Source organism: Schistocerca gregaria, chromosome 4 (assembly GCF_023897955.1).
Source record: "Schistocerca gregaria isolate iqSchGreg1 chromosome 4, iqSchGreg1.2, whole genome shotgun sequence".
Lineage (NCBI taxonomy): Eukaryota > Metazoa > Arthropoda > Insecta > Orthoptera > Acrididae > Schistocerca > Schistocerca gregaria.
This window is the reverse complement of record NC_064923.1, coordinates 743,135,573-743,159,140: the sequence shown is the minus strand read 5'-3', so window position 1 is coordinate 743,159,140 and position 23,568 is coordinate 743,135,573. Positions and strand designations below refer to the sequence as shown.

The 23,568-nt window shown below is 42.8% G+C and overlaps 1 protein-coding gene across 1 annotated transcript in view; it reads left to right on the top strand.

The window, feature by feature from the left end:
* Window positions 1-5,298: 5,298 nt before the first annotated feature.
* LOC126267898 (band 7 protein AGAP004871-like) overlaps window positions 5,299-23,568 on the top strand; it is a 395,199-nt gene continuing 376,929 nt past the window's right edge. Inside the window, exon 1 of the mRNA XM_049973209.1 lies at window positions 5,299-5,734. Coding sequence (XP_049829166.1) covers window positions 5,299-5,734 — 436 coding nt within the window. The remainder of the gene's footprint in view (window positions 5,735-23,568) is intronic.

Sequence of the window (23,568 nt, the reverse complement as noted above, 5' to 3'; positions counted from 1 at the left end):
AAACTATATTCTGAAAGCGATTCTTTCTCATTCAATTAACAAAACGCTAGAAGCTATTTGAACAATCGCATCGTTTGTAAATCTGCCTCCAGTGGCATTAAAGCAATATTACAAATTAATGAAACTCTTGAGACAGACTGAAATACTTCTAAATTGAATACACAGTGAAACAATTCCCTGACAATTACAAAAGAAATCAATGACAAAAATCGATACTTAATCTAACAATGGTTTACCCTTAAGAATTCAACTCCTATCATTATCAAAATTACCGTCTGCTGCTACGCACATACACAAACTCTTTTCTTTAAATTAATAAGCGCGCTGCCAATTATATAAAAATATCAGCTAAATACCAAATCCTGTGTCGCTGCTGGCGGACACGCCAGTACGGCAGCTCGCCGACGACCCCTCGCCCAACACACGTGCGTACCACAGCAGGCGGGCTCCTATACTGGCTTCAAAACTGCCACCAGTTAATCCGTGCGCTGCGAAGCGCGACAACAGTATCTTACATTCCAGAGCTTGTGTATGCGCGCTGTAGCCAACCTTTACATCCTAAGAGAGTGTTGCCAACTCTCAAGAGAGATGCTGAATGAAATGCGTTTGACTGTCAAGAGGGCAATGGGTGATAACGCAGTTTTCCGAAATTCCTTCACCAGGGAAGACGAATGGAATATTCCAGAATTTGAAACATGAACATCTGTTAGCATGAGTTTCTTAGAAGCAGATACCTTAGGGGTTGCGAAGCAACTCAAATCTCTCGATACGGGCAAGTCTTCAGGTCCAGATTGTATACCGATTAGGTTCCTTTCAGATTACGCTGATACTATAGCTTCCTACTTAGCACTCATATACAACCGCTCGCTCACCGATAGATCGGTTTGCAGTAGGGTTTTGGAGCATATACTGTATTCAAACATTATGAATCACCTCGAAGGGAACGATCTATTGACACGTAATCAGCATGGCTTCAGAAAACATCGCTCTTGTGCAACGCAAATAGCTCTTTATTCGCACGAAGTAATGGCCGCTATCGACAGGGGATCTCAAGTTGATTCCGTATTTCTAGATTTCCGGAAAGCTTTTGACACCGTTCTTCATAAACGACTTCTAATCAAGCTGCGGAGCTATGGGATATCGTCTCAGTTGTGCGACTGGATTCGTGATTTCCTGTCAGGAAGGTTGCAGTTCGTAGTAATAGACGGCAAATCATCTTGTAAAACTGAAGTGATATCAGGTGTTCCCCAGGGAAGCGTCCTGGGACCTCTACTGTTCCTGATCTATATAAATGACCTGGGTTACAATCTGAGCAGTTCTCTTAGACTGTTCGCAGATGATGCTGTAATTTACCGTCTAGTAAGGTCATCCGAAGACCAGTATCAGCTGCAAAGCGATTTAGAAAAGATTGCTGTATGGTGTGTCAGGTGGCAGTTGACGCTAAATAACGAAAAGTGTGAGATGATCCACATGAGTTCCAAAAGAAATGCGTTGGAATTCGATTACTCGATAAATCGTACAATTCTCAAGGCTGTCAATTCAACTAAGTACCTGGGTGTTAAAATTACGAACAACTTCAGTTGGAAGGACCACATAGATAATATTGTGGGGAAGGCGAGCCAAAGGTTGCGTTTCATTGGCAGGACACTTAGAAGATGCAACAAGTCCACTAAAGAGACAGCTTACACTACACTCGTTCGTCCTCTGTTAGAATAGTGCTGCGCGGTGTGGGATCCTTACCAGGTCGGATTGACGGAGGACATCGAAAGGGTGCAAAAGAGGGCAGCTCGTTTTGTATTATCACGTTATAGGGGAGAGAGTGTGGCAGATGTGATACACGAGTTGGGATGGAAGTCATTAAAGCATAGACGTTTTTCGTCGCGGCGAGACCTTTTTACGAAATTTCAGTCACCAACTTTCTCTTCCGAATGCGAAAATATTTTGTTGAGCCCAACCTACATAGGTAGGAATGATCATCAAAATAAAATAAGAGAAATCAGAGCTCGAACAGAAAGGTTTAGGTGTTCGTTTTTCCCGCTCGCTGTTCGGGAGTGGAATAGTAGAGAGATAGTATGACTGTGGTTCGATGAATCCTCTGCCAAGCACTTAAATGTGAATTGCCGAGTAGTCATGTAGATGTAGATGTAGATACCTTCACTGACCACCGTAGTAGGATATCCTCAAACGATTTTTCACAGAACCCACAGAAATTCTGGTGGTATGTAAAGGCTGTTAGAGGCGCCAAACATAGTGTCCAGACCCTACCGAATGATATTGGAACGGAAATTGAGGGTAGCAAAGAAAAAGCTGAAACGTTTAACCCCTTTTTCAGATGTTCCTTTACAGAGGAAAACCCAAGAGAACTGCCCCAATTTAATCGTTGTACCACTGAGTGAAATGAGTATTTGTGTTAGTCGTGCTGAAAAACAGCTGATATCATTAAACTTGAACAAAGCTCTAGGGCTCCATGGAATACCCGCCACATGCTATAGTGAATTTGAGTCTGACTTAACCCCGCTTCTAACTATAGTCTGTCGTAGATCACGCGAACAATAATCCGTGCCCAGTTCTTGGAAAAAAGCACAGGTCACACCCGTCTACAACAGGGGTAGCAGAAGTGATCCTCAAAACTACCGTGTAATACCACTGATATTGATTTGTTGTAGAGTCATAGAACACAACAGAGCTATCACCTCAATACTAGCCACCACGAGTTCCGAAAACATCGATCATGTGAAACCCAACTCGCACTTTTCTCACTTGACATACTGAAAGTTTGGTATCAAGGCAATCAGGTAGGGCAGTATTTCATAAATTCCCGAAACCATTTGAAGCAGTATCACACCTACGCTTACCGTCAAAAGTACGATCGTATAGAGTATCAAGTCAAACTTCTGACTGGACTGGGGACATTTTAGTAGCGAGAACACAGCGTGTTATCTTGCATGGAGAGCCGTCGTCAGATGTACAAGTAACTTCGGGTTTGTCTCAGGGAGGTGTGGTGGGACCCTTACTGTCAATGTTGTATATTAATGACCCTGAAGACTATATTAATAGTAACATCAGGCTTTTTGCAGATGATGCAGTTATCTATAACGAAGTACTATCTGAAAGAAGCTGTATAAATATTCAGTCAGATCTTGATATGATTTCAAGGTGGTGCAAAGATTGACAACTTGCTTTAAATGTTCAGAAATGTAAAATTGTGAACTTCACAAAACGAAAAAAACATAATATCCTGTGACTGTAATAACAAAGGGTCACCTCTGGAATCGGCCAACTCACACAAATAACAGGGTGTAACAGTTTGTAAGCATATGAAATGGAATGATCACATACGTTCACTCGTGGGTAAAGTAGGTGGCAGTTTTCAGTTTATTAGTTCTAGAACATTACTCAAGAGGGTGGGACCCATATCATACAGGACTTGTAGGGGATGTTGAACATACACAGTGAAGGGCAGCATGAAAGGTTACAGGTTTGTTTAATCCGTGGGAGTGTGTCACAGAGATACTAAAGGAACTGGACTGAAAGGCTCTTGAAGATAGACGTAAACTATCCCGAGTAGGACTGTCAACAATGTTTCAAAAACCGGCTTTAGATGATGACTCTAGAAATATACTACAATCCCCTACGTATAGCCCACAAAGGGATCGTGAATATAGGGTTAGAATAATTATTGCACGCATAGAGGCCTTCAAACAACCATGCTTCTCGCGCTCCATACGTAAATGAAATGGGAAGAAATCATAATAACTGGTACAGTGGGATGTAGCCTCTGCCATGCACCTTCTGGTGGTTTTTATAGTACACATATACACTACTGGCCATTAGAATTGCTACAGCAAGAAGAAATGCAGATCATAAACGGGTATTCATTGGACAAATATATTATACTAGAATTGACATGTGATTACATTTCACGCAATTTGGGTGCACAGATCCTCAGAAATCAGTACGCAGAACACCATCTCTGGCCGTCATAACGGCCTTGATACGCCAGGGCATTGAGTCAAACAGAGCTTGGATGCCCTGTACAGGTACAGCTGCCCATGCAGCTTCAACACGATACCACAGTTCATCAAGAGTAGTGAGTGCCGTATTCTGATGAGCCAGTTGCTCGGCAACCATTGTCCAGACGTTTACAATTGGTGAGAGATCTGGAGAATGTGCTTGCCAGGGCAGCAGTCGAACATTTTCTGTATCCAGAAAGGCCCGTACAGGACCTGCAACATGCGGTCGTGCATTAGCGTCCTGAAATGTAGGGTTTCGCAGGTTTCGAATGAAGGTTAGAGCCACGGGTCGTAACACATCTGAAATGTAACGTCCACTGTTCAAAGTGCCGTCAATGTGAACAAGAGGTGATGGAGACGTGTAACCAATGGCACCTTACACCATTACGCCGGGTGATACTCCAATCTGGCGATGAGGAATACACGCTTCCAATGTGCGTTCACCGCCAAACACGGATGCGACCATCATAATGCTGTAAACAAAACCTGGATTCATCCGAAAACGGTTTTGCCATTCGTGCACCCAGTTTCGTGGTTGAGTACACCATCGCAAGCGCTCCTGTGTGTGTTGCAGCGTCAAGGGTAATCGCAGCCACGGTCTCCGAGCTGATAGTCCATGCTGCTGCAAACGTCGTCTAACTGTTCATGTAGATTGTCGTCTTGCAAACGTCCCCATCTGTTGACTCAGGGATCGAGACGTGGCTGCTCGATCCGCTACAGCCATGCTGATAAGATGCCTGTCATCTCGACTGCTAGTGATACGAGGCCATTGGGATCCAGCACGGCGTTCCGTATTACCATCCTGAACCCACCGATTCCGTATTGTGCTAACAGTCGTTGGATCTCGACCAACGCGAGTAGCAATGTCGCGATGCGATAAATCGCAATCGCGATAGGCTACAATTCTACCTTTATCAAATTCGGAAACGTGATGGTACGTATTTTTCCTCTTTACACGTGACATCACAATAACGTTTCAACAGGTAACGCCGGTCAACTGCTGTTTGTGTCTGAGAAATCGGTTGGAAACTTTCTTCATGTCGGCACGTTGTAGGTGACGCCACCGGCGCCATCCTTGCGTGAATGCTCTGAAAAAGCTAACCAGCTACATATCACAGCATCTTCTTCGTGTCGGTTAAATTTCGTGTCTGTAGCACGTCTTCGTGGTGTAGCAATTTTAATGGCCAGTAGTATAGATGTGGTAGGTAAAGATGTGGACTTGATCTTCCCCGGAACGCCGTACTCGTCGTGTGTATTACCGCTTTTCTCGTCACGAGGAAATGAGATGGCAGCCGCAGTTATTGGAGGAGTTCTCGTGACGGAGGGACAAGTTTGCCGGAGGTTGCCAGTGGAGAGAGAGCAGGTGCAGCCGCCCGGCGCGGCGCAGCGCCCGCGCCCGCGGCCTCTGCGCATGCGCCGCGCCTGCCGCGGCCGCAGCCTCCGCCCCTGGCTCTACTGTGCTCGCGTCTCTGAGGTGCGCGCTCCACACGGCGACGCCGCCTCCGCCTGCCCCCAGGTCGTAACGTCCACGGCCCGCGTGCGGCCCGCAGCCCTCACCGACGCCGGCGCGCCCGCCTCCATCACGTCTGTAACGGCGCTGCCCCCCGTCACGACGGCCGCGGGGAACGGCATCGCAGCTGGCATGTCCGCCGCCGACGGCGGAGAGAGCATCGCGCTCGACAGCTTCCGCCGGCCCGACGAGCGCCGCATCGTCATCGGCGGTGAGTAGCCCGGCGCCGCCTCTCTGTTTACCTGCCGCCCCCGCCGCGCCACGCCTTCTCGCTGGCTCGGAGTCACCAGCTCCTAATAATAGAACGGCAAGTGTCTCCGCTCTTCATACGCATTGCTCTGAACTCACCTGGGCGTCCTGGCTTTGATAGCATCGTGCCTGTGCAGTGGAGATGTATAACAGCTCCTACATCTCGCATACCGTCAATATCTGTGCAATATGTTCACGCTAACAAACGTTTCTGTTTCAACAAAATGCGAGTCGTTAAACTTTTTTCAGTTCGCCGTATTTTATTGAAGGTTAGCTCCGATTACTATTGTGTCATTTTAGGTAAGACCAACACAATTTCTAAAATAAAAGGGTCCCTCTATGCCGCTAGATCAGTTTAATTTGTACCTTCGGTGTGACAAGTACTGCTCACTGATATGTACAGATAGTACAGTTTTACTGCTAGTATTTATAAGTTCACAGGGCTTTATACTAGCACTGATGATGGCCATACTGTGACTGAAACATATTTGCAACAGTAATAAAGATTTCTACTTTAGCGACCAATGCTGACTCAATATCTGTGCAATATTTTCACGCTAACAAACTTTTCTGTTTCAATAAAATGCGAGTCGTTAAACTTTTTTCAGTTCGCCGTATTTTATTGAAGGTTAGCTCCGATTACTATTGTGTCATTTTAGGTAAGACCAACACAATTTCTAAAATAAAAGGGTCCCTCTATGCCGCTAGATCAGTTTAATTTGTACCTTCGGTGTGACAAGTACTGCTCACTGATATGTACAGATAGTACAGTTTTACTGCTAGTATTTATAAGTTCACAGGGCTTTATACTAGCACTGATGATGGCCATACTGTGACTGAACATATTTGCAACAGTAATAAAGATTTCTACTTTAGCGACCAATGCTGACTCAATATCTGTGCAATATTTTCACGCTAACAAACTTTTCTGTTTCAATAAAATGCGAGTCGTTAAACTTTTTTCAGTTCGCCGTATTTTATTGAAGGTTAGCTCCGATTACTATTGTGTCATTTTAGGTAAGACCAACACAATTTCTAAAATAAAAGGGTCCCTCTATGCCGCTAGCTCAGTTGAATTTGTACCTTCGGTGTGACAAGTACTGCTCACTGATATGTACAGATAGTACAGTTTTACTGCTAGTATTTATAAGTTCACAGGGCTTTATACTAGCACTGACGATGGTCATACTGTGACTGAAACATATTTGCAACAGTAATAAAGATTTCTACTTTAGCGACCAATGCTGACTCTCCCGTTGTTATTAACAGAATTATGTGTTTAGAAATAATAAACGTCGGTGTGACAAGTACTGCTCACTGATATGTACAGATAGTACAGTTTTACTGCTTGTATTTATAAGTTCACACGGCTTTAATACTAGCACTCATGATGGTCATGCTGTGACTGAAACCGATTTGCAAGGGTAATAGAGATTTCTACTTCAACGACCTTATGCTGACCGTCCCTTTGTTATTAACAGAAATATGCGTTTTGAAATAATAAACTGCGCGCTGCGTGTGTTAATCTCTCAAGTGTCACAATATGATCACGGACTCATTTTCAGACTTAAATTGAGAAATCTGTTAATTAGTTCGACAGTGCACGTCGAACTTCTTGCTTCAGCTCACATTAAAATTTTGTGTTACTGTTCGAGTTATCTTCTTGGAGCTCGGTTCATGAATCGTCGCTGCACAAAATGTTTCGGAATTGCTTCCTTGTTAATAGATGGTGGCTTAATTTTAACGTTTTTCATTGAATGACTCGAAGTTGACTGACATCTCGAAACCAACGATGTGCGGCGCAAGTAAGACAAAGTCTGTGTGAACGGCAATAGGCCGGACAGAACACGTCACATCGAGTAGATGTCGCTGGCAGCCTCACAAGACCCATAATTACAAATGATTCAAAACGCACGTCAATAAAACTGAATCTTACAAATTTAGCATGTAAAAAGGTAAGTAAACATTTCCATTAACTCATTTTATTAATTTTCTGGTATTTTCCGCATTTTCTGTGTTATTATAATGTGTGCTATTTTGTACAGAACCACAAAATCATTTGAGACTGGCCTAGAAGACTGAAACTAGCCATCAACAAACAAAATTGTGACTCTTCAATTTCTTCAGGCGTATTTTATGGCGGAATAAATCTCGGGTGAACGGGTACATCAGCGCACCTGATTATGGCAACGTGGTCGGTTGCCGGAATATTGTGTCCTATGCACGCTCATACCACGCTGTTCACCCGAGATTTATTTCCTAACAAACAAAACTAATGCAGCAAAAGCGGAAAAATGCCACGTTCCTTTTACTAACTTCTACCTTAATAGAGAAGGGAGTTTCTCAGTCATCGATCAGTGGCTGAAGCATATCTGAGAAACGCCTTGAAAGATTGATCTCATTGCCAGTGTTACAGATGTGTGATTGCCTCATAATTGCGTTAAATACACCAACGTTGCAACCAACAGCAATATTGGCTAAAATGTTGGACTTTTCACACCACGAGTCGATTACTCTTCCAGAAAAGTTGCTGAAACTGATTCATACACTCGATGCTAGCTACTACTTAACTGAAAGCTTACTGCCACCAGTCATGCTAGCGCTGAGATAAAAAGTAGTAAACAGACACTGAATTCTAGGAAAAGGCCAACTTTGTCTTGTCTCATCATTGCAGCAGCATTTACGACCTTTTCATAATCGTCATTAGTCGCCCAATATTATTTTTCTAACAGCCGGAAGACGGACTTCCTAGCCAAAAGAATTTGGAATCTTACTGGACGCCAGGGTGTAGACTACAATACAAAACCACCTCCTTCTTTCGAACGGAGCGAAAGCAGGAGCAATAGTCACGCAGCGAAACATCTGGTGCAATATGTTACCGTAGTATTTTCGCAGTAGATCAGAAAAAGTGATGACAGGTAAAGCCTATTGTACCATTGTTCTGTTAAAAGTAAGGTCACAGTCAGGCACAGCAACAGAGAAAAATCGTTAATTGAGCCGTACAAAGCTATACTGAGCAGTGATGCAGCTTATGAACTACTAAGATGGGTTATGATGCCATGACTTGTCCCACCATCTGCCTAGTTACTCTTTTCTTTTTTGTGGCAGTCCTTTGCCCACTCACATCGGTGGCGTTTTGCGAGTCTCGAGTCTCGTGCAACAAATCATTTACTTCAGTGATGGGCGCGACACGAATACCGGAAAGAGAACTTCCTTTACACCAAGCGTAAGTAAAAGGTTTCACCTATTACGCACGCAGGAAGCTAATTTTCCAGCACGTGGGACTCACGAAACGCTAACGAACTTTCAGTGTAACGGATCTGTGTGCATAAGCGCAACAAAACAAATGCGCGCGCATCGGCGTGTAGTTGGGGTAAATGCGCCGTGCGTTCGGTCGATCGCAGTACACGGATGCTGTAGCGCTGAAACTTTGAGGCGCGCAGACATCCCATTTGGGTATACTTAAACAGTTGTGCAGATATTGATCTTGGTCCAGTTGCAAGGGACAAAGGCGGTGAAACTTCTGTTTTAGGTAAGCGATTATCCGAAGTTAACGACTGCTCATCCAAAGCCGTAATGCGGTTTAAGTTTCTTTTTACGTAAGTTTATTTTTAGTCGTTTCGATATCAATAATGAGGGGATGAATACATGTTAAAATAAGCTGGCTACAAAAAGCCAAGGGTGTAGCAATCGTTATAAGTGACAACAGTGTATAAATATATGAATAGCGTAAAAGAGTAGTTGTTTTTGTCATTTGCTGTTCGAAGACTGTTTTGATACAGTCTCCCACGCTAATCTTCTTATGTACAAGCCCAATCACCCCTACATAACGGTGGCAACCTACATCCGTTTGAAATCACTTACGGACCCCTCTTTTCGGTCAAGGTGTGTCGTAAATTTCTTTATCCGCACATTCCATTCAGTACCTACTCTTCAGTTATTCGATCTACCCATCTAAACTTCCTCATTCTTCTATAGCGGCACATTTCAAGCCATTTTGCTTTCCTGTAGTCTGCGTTCACGTCGGTATAACTCTACACTTCTTACAAGTACTTCATAAAAGACTTCTTAACACATCAAACTTATATTGTGTTGTTAACGAATTTCTCTTTATCAGAAACTCTTTACTGGATATTGCCAGTCTGCATTTTACATCCTCTCTCTACTTTCCTCCCAATTACCAAACCTCATGTACTGCTTCCAGTGTCTCATTTTCTAATTCAACTCTTGATCAGTATCATCTGCAGTATGTGGGTAAACACTATGCTGTTTTTAGTTATATAGAAAAAAACTTGCCACTTGTTTCACTAATTAGTGCGACATAGGTTTCGGGTTATTAGCCCATTATCCACCATAGATGACAAAGATATTTTTTTTAAAAAACGACGATTATCTGCTAACCCGTTTCTGCATTTACATACACATTAGCGTTAAATGTCAATCTTCCCTTGTACACAATTTGACCATCTGGTCGCCTAGCTGTGACGTGTTACTTCGTGCTGCCACGCCTACTTAGAACACGGTCCAGATATTCAATTTATGTTTTCCTGGTTTGCTAAAATAACCTCTGTTAACACATCTGCATCCTACTCTTGTCGCGATCAGCAAGTGGTCTGTAATAGCCACGCCGTCCACTGGCAATTAAGCTTCCATTTTTTTTTCTGCTTATGAAGCACACGAATGACGTCTCATACGTGACGGCGTCGTGCAAGAGCCACTCTTAGCGCCTCATTCACGTGCTCGTTTCCTCGCCAGGAGTTCGGGACAGCCGTGCGTACGGCAGTTTTACACGGTGCTTCCCTCGCTCGCCAGCCTCACGCAGCATTGATTTTCCCATCAGATGGCGTGCCGGGGCGCTAGCGGGGCGCCGTAGAGGGCGCCGTGCTTCGTTAGCTACTTGTTGTTTATTTCTGGTTGTGTGCTCCAGCGCTCTCGCTTCGAGTGCATCGCGTCGGCCGCAAAAACTTTGTTACTCACTGTACCGAGCTTTCCGCGGTAGTACTAGTAGAGGCGTGACGCAGTGATGAATATTGCTAGTGGGTTGCATTTGTGACAAAAATTCGCCTTCCCTAGCTCTGCATACCTAATCTGGTGCTGTAATTTACCGTCTAGTAAGGTCTTCCGAAGACCAGTATCAGTTGCAAAGCGATTTAGAAAAGATTGCTGTATGGTGTGGCAGGTGGCAGTTGACTCTAAATAACGAAAAGTGTGCGGTGACCCACATGAGTTCGAAAAGAGATCCGTTGGAATTCGATTACTCCATAAATAGTACAATTCTAAAGGCTGTCGATTCAACTAAGTACCTGGGTGTTAAAATAACGAACAACTTCAGTTAGAAAGACCACATAGATAATATTGTGGGGAAGGCGAGCCAAAGGTTGCGTTTCATTGGCAAGACATTTAGAAGATGCAACAAGTCCACTAAAGAGACAGCTTACACTACACTCGTTCGTCCTCTGTTAGAATATTGCTGCGCGGTGTGGGATCCTTACCAGGTGGGATTGACGGAGGACATCGAAAGGGTGCAAAAAGGGCAGCTCGTTTTGTATTATCACGTAATAGGGGAGAGAGTGTGGCAGGTATGATACGCGAGTTGGGATGGAAGTCATTAAAGCAAAGACGTTTTTCGTAGTGGCGAGACCTTTTTACGAAATTTCAGTCACCAACTTTCTCTTCCGAATGCGAAAATATTTTGTTGAGCCCAACCTTCGTAGGTAGGAATGATCATCAAAATAAAGTAAGAGAAATCATAGCTCGAACAGAATGGTTTAGGTGTTCGTTTTCCCCGCGCGCTGTTCGGGAATGGAATGGTAGAGAGACAGTAAGATTGTGGTTTGATGAACCCTCTGCCAAGCACTTAAATGTGAATTGCAGAGTAATCATGTAGATGTAGATGTAATTAAAGTTTCGCTACTGTAGCCAGTGTAGACGGAAAACTATTTACTGTATGGGTACCCAACTTCATAGGAATGATGTCCAGGCTGTGCGTTTTTAGTATTGTTAGTGCCACGACTAGAAACCAAATTATATGCATCATAAGAACCTTAAAATATGAATGTAAATATGCGTGAAAAATGCTTAAAAATGCATGAAAAGTGTCGAAATATGCAAGATAAAATAGTAAAAAAAACATGGCAACTACTGCGTGCATTATATATTTAAGTCGAATCTCTGCATATCAGTTACTTGGAAGAGTGCCGGCCACACGAAAAATAGGTGCGTTTGGAACGCTGATATCATTTTCTGAATACTTTCTCGTAGGGGTTAGGAAAGGGTCCTCTCCGAGATTATTTTCTAAAAGTTTGCAAAATGTTGACGCATACCGTGTTTCAAGAATTGTTCATTCTTTGCTCTTACTGTCGGTAACAAGCGCATGCGATGGCAATTTGTTTTACATTTTTCTACTATTGTAAACGTAAACGACTAAGTACTCTTCCGAGTGTTCCGTAGTAGTAAGATTGTGTTTTCGATCACTGAAAATATTTTTATCAGCAGAAAAGGGCCGTTTTACATCAACGGAGGCGACTGGTCAGTATCTGAATTTGGGTGCTGTGTTGGCACTTACTGTTTCTCGTAAAAGTTCTCCTGTCCATTTAATCAAACTATCAATATGGCAGAAGGTTTCAAGGTCTGGGTTATTGTTTAAAATGGTTTCAAACTTTTCTTTCAGTTTTCTTGGAAATACCTCTGGCAATGAGGAGTTCACTAAAAATTCATTAACTGAATAGATTCTATCAACGCCAAACCTTGAGTTTCAAACTTTTTACACTTGCAGCCACATGGGAAAAATGAGTGTTAATCACAGCAATAGCTTTTTATATGCCGGGATAATTGAAAGCTTCCTTGCAAGATCTGCACTATCGAAGTAGTTTACTGCGCCTCTAATGGCCTCGATATGTTAATTGTAAAACAACACAGCTTCGACCCACCTACCCCAACGAGGTTTGGAAGGTAAAGGCACATTTGGTAGTTCTTCTTTGTAGGTCTTGATGCGAGCAGGAGCTTTTAGAAACACTTTTTCTGTGGATGAAATCAGTTTATTTACATTCACAAACGTGGAACGTACGTCTTCAACAAGGCGATGTACGCCACGGGCAAAGCACGTCACATGAATCAAATTGGGATAAAATACTCGGCGGGCTTTTCCTGCTTCACCCTTAAATCTGCAGAATATTCTGGAAATATTTTTCTAGTACCCTCATTCACAAACATGACGATCGTAGAATGATTTACTTTTTCAAGTTCTTTGCAGGCCGCTAAATAGGAAGAAGAAGGCTTTTCTTTTGAAGCACCAACAATTAAATTTGCCGGGGTCAGGGATTTTCTCTGCCTCGTGATGACTGGGTGTTGTGTGCTGTCCTTAGGTTAGTTAGGTTTAAGTAGTTCTAAGTTCTAGGCGACTGATGACCATAGATATTAAGTCCCATAGTGCTCAGAGCCATTTGAACCAACCAATTAAATTGGCAATGTATTGGCCACAACTGTCTGTAGTTTCGTCAACTGAAATCCAGATAATGCTGTCCTTGAGTTCATTGCGTATTTCTTCCAGGACATTTACGTAAATTGTCGATGTGTAATTTTTACGCCATGGAGATTCATCTGGTATATTTTGATCTAAAGAATATGTGCGCAGGAACCCTATGAGCATAAGATTTGTAAGTGTGTGTAGAGGAGTATGGCTTGCAATGAATGCTTCACATAGATCCATGTTAAACCGACTTTTTTGGTTACCTTTGGAGAAATGCCAGCTAGTGCAACTTGCTGTTGCCAGAAGTTGTTGTCATGGTACTTCCTTCGGCAATCCTGCGGTATGAAGACTTGTCTTGACATGCCGGCCTATTTGAAACTTCTTTTTTGGCACGAAACGTTTTTCTCGCAAACTCGGCAATATAAACAATTCCGTCATATGTAAATGTTCGAATCCTGCTTCGGACATGGATGTGTATGATGTTCTTAGGTTAGTTAGGTTTAAGTATTTCTAAGTTCTAGGGGACTGATGACCACAGATGTTGAGTCCCATAGTACTCAGAGCCATTTTTTTTTTTTTTTTTTTTTTTTTTTTTTTTTTTTGTAAATGTTCCGGGATGGTCAGCTATCCACGAAACGAAGTTTGTTTTTTCGGGTGGCATGGCGCGCAACACGTTACACAGGACACATCATAAACACGTTCAGCTGTGTACAAGTAAATAGAAGCGTATTTAATTAAATTGTTGCCGACGTGTACAGTGCGGCAGCGGATGGGATTAACTGGGGCACGGGCGCTAGAGCATTGCCTGTTCCTCTTCCTCTTCCGTTCTGTAATGATTTCGCTAGGCAGTGGCGTCTCGGCTAGCCATTGCGCGCAGTTCTAGGGCGCGGTCAATCTGTGAGACACCAAAGCTACATTGAGCTAGAGACCGCCCGTCTAAATTTTCAAAAGTTGTAAACACAGACCGAAAATATGCATCGTCACAAGTTTTTAGTTAAAATATGCAATAACCGATGAAAATGAACCTAATATGTAAACGCACATGCAACATGCAAACGCATATAATCCGGTCTTTAGCCATGACTTACGGCTCGGCGACATAGGGTGCAATACACTTTTTAGCCACAGCTCGTGGTCGTGTGGTAGCGTTCTCGTTTCCCGCGCCCGGGTTCCCGGGTTCGGTTCCCGGCGGGCTCAGGGATTTTCTCTGCCTCGTGATGACTGCGTGTTGTGTGATGTCAAGTCCAATAGTGCTCAGAGACATTTTTTACGCTTTTTAATATTACTTGTGTTTAAAACATGTAATATTAAAGTTATTGCTTTTACTGGCGGAAAGCTAGTAAAATGATATAATGGTGCACAAAAAATTTTTACTTGTGGATGATGAAATCATATATTCCGCCAACCAGCATCAGATTCCCACCAGGCAGACGAGAACGTTGGCCGACGGCATTGTTTAGAGGCCAGTGACTGATCAAAAAATTACGCAGTTTGCGTAATTACATTTCCCGGATACTAATAGAAAAGAACGGTGACATATATCTCAGGGACACTGAAATAAAAGTTTGATAAAGTAATAGCCTTTTGAACACTAGTAGCGTACGGCTGTGGCCACCAAACAATTCATCGGCAACTCCCCTTCGCTTCAGCCTGGAATATTCCTGAATTGTAGCTAAATAATATGATATGTGGAATTAATGAAAAAGGAAAGTAAAGTCTTAATTAAAACACGGGTTTTGAAAATAAATTAGCGTAATTATTTGCCAAAGTTTACAAAGCGACACTTACACTTGTGAAACAGTCACGGAAAACAAACGAGAGAGAGAGAGAGAGAGAGAGAGAGAGAGAGAGAGAGAGAGAGAGAGTTCACAGCTTCTGCTTTTATACAACCCACAAACAAATTACAATGACTGACTTCAACTTGCTTTACAGTTTCGGTAGACAAACATTTCTCTGGAACATTCGTTAGTAGAACAGCAACAAAAAATACTTTCCTTACATTAAATCGTGACTTTTTTCGCTCACGTTACGGATTTATTTACACAGAAATAATATATTCTTAACATATTTTAGCCTTAATTAAAAAATTGGGGCATATTCTATTAATTATTCAAAAAAGTATCATTTCAACTTCCAGCAAGTCAACATCGGTCTGGACAAGGTGAGCAGCTATTTTATCAAAACAACGGCAATAGCGCTGCCTGTTCTTCGTGAATATCAATCCATTAAAGGAATGATCTTTCCGGACCGGGGTCAAATAACGTTATTCGGAAGTTCAAATTAACTGGTGATTTGGGAATTGCTCCTGGGAGAGGCCGATGGTCAATAGCGCCACAAATTGTTGAAGAAATTACTCTTGCCATGTCTGTGAATGATGGACGCAGTGAGCAATCTTCAGTGCACGAGCTGTGTCACGGCAGCTGGACATTCCATGGTCCACCGTTCGAAAAGTGCTGCGAACAGCTGTGAAATGGTATTCGAACAAACTTGCAGGCTGTTGTGGTTGCAGATGTCCGACGCGCTGAGCAACGATTGTAACCTGCAATACAAACGTGGTACGCGTTTAACAAATGTTACTATCTAATGTGGAAACTGAAATATTTCTTTCAATGGTTTGTTCGTTTTCTTCTTCCGATGCTCTTACAACCACCACAGGTGCTCCACCGCACTATTCATCCTGATGACATGTTCTACTTATTTTGATGGCTTCCGCACTTCACAGGTCTGATTTCTGACTACGAATATCGGGAGCATTTTGGTGCGGTAATGAGGCACTGTTTTCAGTTGAGGATGCTGTTTTATTACAGCGAAACCGCTTCTCACAAAAAATGTTCAAATGGCTCTAAGCACGATGGGACTTAACATCTAAAGGTCATCAGCCCCTAGACTTAGAACTACTTAAACCTAGCTAACCTAAGGACATCATACACATCCGTGCCCGAAGCAGGATTCGAACTTGCGACCATAGCAGCAGCGCGATTCCGGACTGAAGCGCCTAGAACCGCTCGGCCACAGCGACCGGCCCGCTTGTGACAATAGAGAAATTACCAATTACAGCTGCCTTGCAGCTCATTTTACTTCGATTGATTATGAAAATGTTTCCTTGTCCTACGATCCATCGTTTTCCGTGGGGGCCCTCTTAGCTAGCGAAAATTTCATTATAACCACTATGCACTTCAGCCACGTATAACTGATGTTCCTTTCCTTGGTCAATTATTTCTATTCTGAATGACATAAGTTTGTCACGCTCGTTGGCCAGGAGCGGAACTAAGTTGGGCAAAGGGCATCCAAAAGAAAGGGACGGATGAAAAATGGAACATTTAAATTCGATGTTCCTTCTGCTCTTAGGAGTACCCAGCCCACTTTCACACAACTAAGCAAAGCTTTTTATGACTGTCTTAGAGCATTATAAATTGACCCTAGACATCCCGATTTCTAACTTGGAAAACGGTACACGGAATTTGCAGAGGTGGAACAGAGGAGCATCAAGGCAACTGCCGGCAGAGAAAACAGATATAACAGTTCTAACGGGACGAGCCACGTAACGGAGAACCAAAAACTTTTGTCCGGTAGGTCTTGGGTCTCGGTAGCTATTAGTGCAGTAGTTCCCAATCTTTCTTAGACCATTACATCCGTGTACAGACAGGCATTAGTTACTACCCGACACCCCAATTCCCGTCACCACATCAAAATTAACGGCTAACTAAAGTTTCCAATGAAAACGAATTTTGTTTAAACATTGTTTTTAAAATGACAGAAGATTAATGATACTTGGTTTTGTTAGGTGTTTCATTAAACGATGAACTATTTAGTCAATGACACAATTGGTTCTGCTAATTTCTAAAATCGTCTTTTTTTACTGAGTGAGCGAGATATACTCGGCAACGCGTTACAGTGGCTCAGTTGGCTGTAATGGAGTAGAAACAAGAGAGAAAGCACACGTTTATAATACGTATGGGAATCGGACACACGCCGTAATCTCCTTCTCTCCTCTGTCTCCGTCCGTCCCTTCCTCCCCCTCTCTTCGTCCATCTCCTCCTCCTTCCCTCTCTCACTTTCCATCACTTTGTCCCTCTTTCTCTATCTAACACCCGTCCCCCTTTCTCTCTTCATCTTCTCCTTACCCCTCTTTCCCCATCTCGTTCCAACCTCTCTCTGTCCATCTACTCCTTCCCGCTTCCTGCGCCCGTTTGCTCACACCCCTTTGTCCACCATCGGTTCTCTCCTCCCCCCTCCCCCCACCCCTCTCCCGCCTCCCCGCTCCCCTCTACACCCTCCCCCTCCCCCCTCCCCCTCCCCCTCCCCCTCCCCCCTCCCACCACCAACACTCAGAACTTGAGCCTTGTTTATTTTTACTCCAAATTCCTATTTTGTAGCAGTACTTTAATCATAAGCCGATAAGCCGTATATAGAACTTTCCTGTTTGCTAACAACGTTTCACTGTTGTATCTACACACGCCAAAAAAAGTTTTGCGTTACGTCGGTTCTGACAGTTTCAAAACCTATATAAAAAATTGGAATAGAGATCAACATAAACATCGTTTCCACATTTTTTATTGCTCATGAAAACCACACATTGCATGTTGTACCACCATATAGCGAGATATTAAGAGGTGGTGGTCCCGATTGCTGTACACACCGGTACCTCTAATGCCCATTAGCACGTCCTCTTGCACTGATGCACGCCTGTGTTCGTCGTGGCATACTACACAAATTCATCAAGGCACAGGTGGCCCAGATTGTCCCACCCCTCAACAGCGATTCGGCGTAGATCCCTCAGAGTATTTGATGGGTCACGTCGTCCATAAACAGCTCTTTCAACCTATTCCAGGCATCTTCGATAGGGTTCATGCCTGGAGAACATGCTGGCCACTCTAGTCGAGCGATGTGGTTATCCTGAAGGAAGTCATTCACAAGATGTGCACTATGAGGGAGCGAATTGTCGTCCAGAAGACGAATGCTTCGCCAATATGCTGCCGATATGGTTGCACTATCGGTCGGAGGATGGAATTCACGTATCGTGCAGCCATAACGGCGCCTTCCATGACCACCAGCGGCGAACGTCGGCCCCACATAATGCCACCCCTAAACATCAGGGAACCTCCACCTTGCTGTACTCGCTGGACAGTGTGTCTAAGGCGTTCAGCCTGTCCGGGTTGCCTCCAAACACGTCTCCGACGATGATGCCAATTCTGAGCGGTCTATTCGGCATATTGTTGGGCACATCTGTACCGCGCTGCATGGTGCCGTGGTTGCAAAGATGGACCTCGTCATGCCCATCATGGGTCTATTGCGCACAGTTTGAGTCGTAACACCACGTCCTGTGGCTGCAATCAAAAGCATTATTCAGCATGGTGGCGTTGCTGTCAGGCTTCCTCCGAGCCCTAATCCCTAGGTAGCTGTCATCCACTGCAGTAGTAGGCCTTGGGCGGCCTGAGCGAGGCATGTCATCGACATTTCTTGTGTTTCTGTATCTCCTTCATGTCCGAACAACATAGTTTTGGTTCACTCCGAGACCCCTGGACGCTTCCCCTCTTGAGAGCCCTTCCTGTCCCAAAGTGACAATGCTGACGCCACCAAACCGCCGCATTGACCGTCTGGGCATGGTTGAACTACGGAAAACACGAGCCGCGTACCTCCTTCCTGGTGGAATAATTGGAACTGATAGACTGTGGGACCCCTCCATCTAATAGGGGCTGCTCATGCATGATTGTCTACATCTTTGGCGGGTTCAGTGACATCTCTGAACAGTCAAACGGACTGTGTCTGTGGCACAGTATCCATAGTCAATGTCTATCTTCAGTATTTCAGGGAAACAGGGTGATGCAAAACCTTTTTTTGGTGTGTCCATAAAATAAAAATACAGAGCCTATGTTGGTCTGTACTATTATTGCACTAACGTGTAAAAATTTGAAATAAATCGATTGAGTACTTTTTGAAATTTTTGGTGAGAATGTTTTCCCTTACATCTTATATTTATGTTAATATATATTAAAAAATATGGCATAAGTCCGTCCGATTGTTCGCCAGAGTATTGTGCGAAAATTTGAATTAAATCGATCAAGCACTTTTCGAGATTTTTGGCAATAACGTGCCACTTCTATAAATTTCATACATATTTTTAGATATTATATGTATTTAAAATTAGGTATATAGAACAAGAGAGTCTTCGCATACAACGTAGCCTCAAAATTTCAAAGCAATCAGTCAAGATCTTTCGGAAATTTAAAATTTTCTGCAAACGGACTTTTGGATTTTTGTTACATAGATGTAAATATTCATTTGTTGGAAATCTTAAATCTCCGAAAGTTCTTAACCGACTGCTTTGAAATTTTGACACACTTTTGAATTAGAATGACGTGTGCTTTTATATACCTGTTGGAGATCAACATCGTAAATAAATATGTATACAGGGGATACGTTGTAAGCAAATATCTCACGTTAGTTCGTTCAAAATATTAAATTTCCCAAAGTTCTCCACCGATTGCTTTGAACTTTTGACACAGTACTGTATTTACATACTCGCGTGTTTCTAGATGCCATATGGTGCTCCAGTAGGTTACAAAAACACGGACGTTTTCGAATGCAATGTTGTCACAAAATTTCAAAGCAGCTGATGAAGAACTTTGGGAAGTAGACGGTTTTGAACAAATGAACATCCACATTTTATTTATATACGTGAGGCACTGCAGAGTGCGTTGTGCGTGCTCCCTGAAACTACTGTTCAGAAAAGGAAGCTAAGTATCCACACTGAGGTGCGCACTTCTTACAGAATGTGGTTGTTTTGTGCTACGCCTCTTCCTGCCGACACTTCCATCACCTTCGCACCCTGCACCACCATCTACAATCATCCTAGTTAAAATATGTGCGCTACACTTGGGCCTACTGTTTGTAAGTCACCTGATTGGTAGGTTCCTTCCTTTTGTAACAGAAGAAGTTGGAAAACTTCAGGTTACCAATGCTTTGTACATGGTCACTGCCTCTTGTAATAATAATAATACTAATAATGATAATACTATGTTTCAGTTTGGATTCCGTAGAAATACGGGAACAGGTGAGGCAATACTGACCTTACGACGTATCTTAGAAGAAAGATTAAGGAAAGGCAAACCTACGTTTCTAGCATTTGTAGACTTAGAGAAAGCTTTTGACAATGTTGACTGGAATACTCTCTTTCAAATTCTAAAGGTGGCAGGGGTAAAATACAGGGAACGAAAGGCTATTTACAATTTGTACAGAAACCAGATGGCAGTTATAAGAGTCGAGGGACATGAAAGGAAAGCAGTGGTTGGGAAGGGAGTAAGACAGAGTTGCAGCCTCTCCCCGATGTTATTCAATCTGTATATTGAGCAAGCAGTAAAGGAAACAAAAGAAAAATTCGGATTAGGTATTAATATCCATGGAGAAGAAATAAAAACTTAGAGGTTCGCCGATGACATTGTAATTCTGTCAGAGACGGCAAAGGACTTGGAACAGCAGTTGAATGGAATGGACAGTGTCTTGAAAGGAGGATATAAGACGAACATCAACAAAAGCTAAACGAGGATAATGGAAGTAGTCGAATTAAGTCGGGTGATGCTGAGGGAATTAGATTAGGAAATGAGACACTTAAAGTAGTAAAGGAGTTCTGCTATTTGGAGAGCAAAATAACTGATGATGGTCGAAGTAGAGAGGATATAAAATGTAGACTGGCAATGGCAAGGAAAGCGTTTCTGAAGAAGAGAAATTTGTTAACATCGAGTACAGATTGAAGTGTCAGAAAGTCATTTCTGAAAGTATTTGTATGGAGTGTAGCCATGTATGGAAGTGAAACATGGACGATAAGTAGTTTGGACAAGAAAATAGAATCTTTCGAAATGTGGTGCTATAGAAGAATGCTGAAGATTAGATGGGTAGATCACATAACTAATGAGGAAGTATTGAATAAGATTGGGGAGAAGAGAAGTTCGTGGCACAACTTGAACAGAAGAAGGGATCTGTTGGTAGGACATGTTCTGAGGCATCAAGGGATCACCAGTTGGTATTGGAGGGTAAAAATCGTAGAGGGAGACTACGAGATGAATACACTAAGCAGATTCAGAAGGATGTAGGTTGCAGTAGGTACTGGGAGATGAAGAAGCTTGCACAGGATAGAGTAGCATGGAGAGCTGCATCAAACCAGTCTCAGGACTGAAGACCACAACAACAACAATACTATGTTTGCTCTACAGCAGTGTAGCAGACTTTACATAATTTCTGTTGTGCTGTGCTCTCATGTATTGTGTTTCTGGCGTACTACGCAAGCTACCTTCAACACGGAGAAGAAATTTTGTTGAAATTTTTAACCGTATATGACTTGTAAGTGTCACTTTTACTGTCGTAGATGCACAGTACAGACAATGTCTGTAGCTGCTGGACAATATTAGGTAGATCATGTTCATTCATTTGTTTGAAAAGAAAGTAATTAATTATTTGTAACAACTGTTTTATTGATAGCTGATATTTCTTTAGTACACGTAGTAAATATTTCAGAATAAAATTCAGTGATCAGCTACAAATATATTTTCATTTCATTTTACCTGTTTCGATATCTCCAGAAGACTATAAAATTAAGGATACTGTAAATATGTTGAATTACATGTAAAGCATAAGAAGTGTGTTGTAGAAACTTACTTAGTATTGGTTTATCAGGTTTCAATACAGCCAAAGCGTAAGGATTTATAATATCCTCCAATTTTCTACATTTCTGGAGATGACAAATTAATCTGTCGAAACGGGTACAGCAAAATAAAAATATATTTGCAACTGATGACTGAATTTTATCCTGAAATTATTGGTAATATACGTAATCGGCACTACAGTGTTGCGAAAAGGTGATAATCGTAATCAGTTTCAAGAATAATTTAATTTCGTGAGTGTGGCCAGTGTGGCCGAGCGGTTCTAGGCGCTACAATCTGGAACCGCGCGACCGCTACGGTCGCAGGTTGGAATCCGCCTCGGGCATGGATGTGTATGATGTCCTTAGGTTAGTTAGGTTTAAGTAGTTCTAAGTTCTAGGGGACTGATGACCTCAGATGTTAGGTCCCACAGTGCTCAGAGCCATTTGAACCATTTCAGCGGCTTCATCCTGTACGAAATTAGTTCTCAAGATTACCTGAATGAGCAGACTAGGACAAGTCATAACGTGTTGTAAGCATGTAGAAGTAGCTAGCTGTGGTCGCTTCTGCCTGTTAACGTATAACTTCACTCGTTCAACGTCCGTAATGGCTTGCCTCCACGACGAGATTTACGTAACATAGCGTGCGAATGAATGAATCAATATCACTGCGATGTGGAATATAAATATACGTGAAAATATTACATATGACCCACCATCTTCCGGAGAGAGATGTTAGTCCGTGTTGGATGATCGCCAAGAGTGACAGGCAGGGCGGAGTTGGATACCACGGGCTATCTCGCCTGCTTCAGATTGCTGATATTGTCAGCGACAGAAGATGGTTTACTTCACATGTCATATCCGTGTGAGTGGTACTGTAATCAGAAATTAGCTTTGCGTAAGCAGACGTGAAACACCATTATGTTACTAATATTATGATTATATCTTCGCATTAGAAGATGTACGAGTAATTGGTTATTGGATAACTGTGAACTCTCCAAGAGATTGTAGTCTGCCGACATGATGGAGTGTCTGTCCCCACGGAGAAGCACACCGCATTGTCCGCTGAATGATAATACCACATCTGTGTATTTTTTATCTTTACCTTCCCGAAACTATTGTACGGCTGGGATACTGTACGGCAGTATCACGTCAGAATAAATTTATGGATATGTACTGTACTTTACATTATTTTCCTCGACAATGTAAAATAGTTTTATTTATTGCCTGTTAACATCATCTGCTGCTATGAACTGTGCTCAGCTACTAAGGCAAATTCGTTTACATCACCAAATATGACTCTAAGCACTATGGGACTTAACATCTGTGATCATCAGTCCCCTAGACCTATAATTACTTAAACCTAACTAACCTAAAGACGTCATACACAGCCACGCCCGAGGCAGGATTCGAACCTGCGACCGTAGCAGTAGCGCCGTTCCGGACTGAAGCGCCTAAAACAGCTCGGCCACAGCCGCCGTCTTTCATCACCAGAGGATCCACTTACATAATGTATGTAATGCGCACCAAGCAGGATCGTTATGGAGCTGCAAGAAGCATCCACGGTTCCAAGCGTTGTTTGGAGGAGAGTTGCAATAGTGTAACGATCGTCTGTAAGATGCACTGAATGCCAAGATTACATCTTCGCACAACAAATACAATTCCTTCCATGACATGCGAATCACCAAACGTG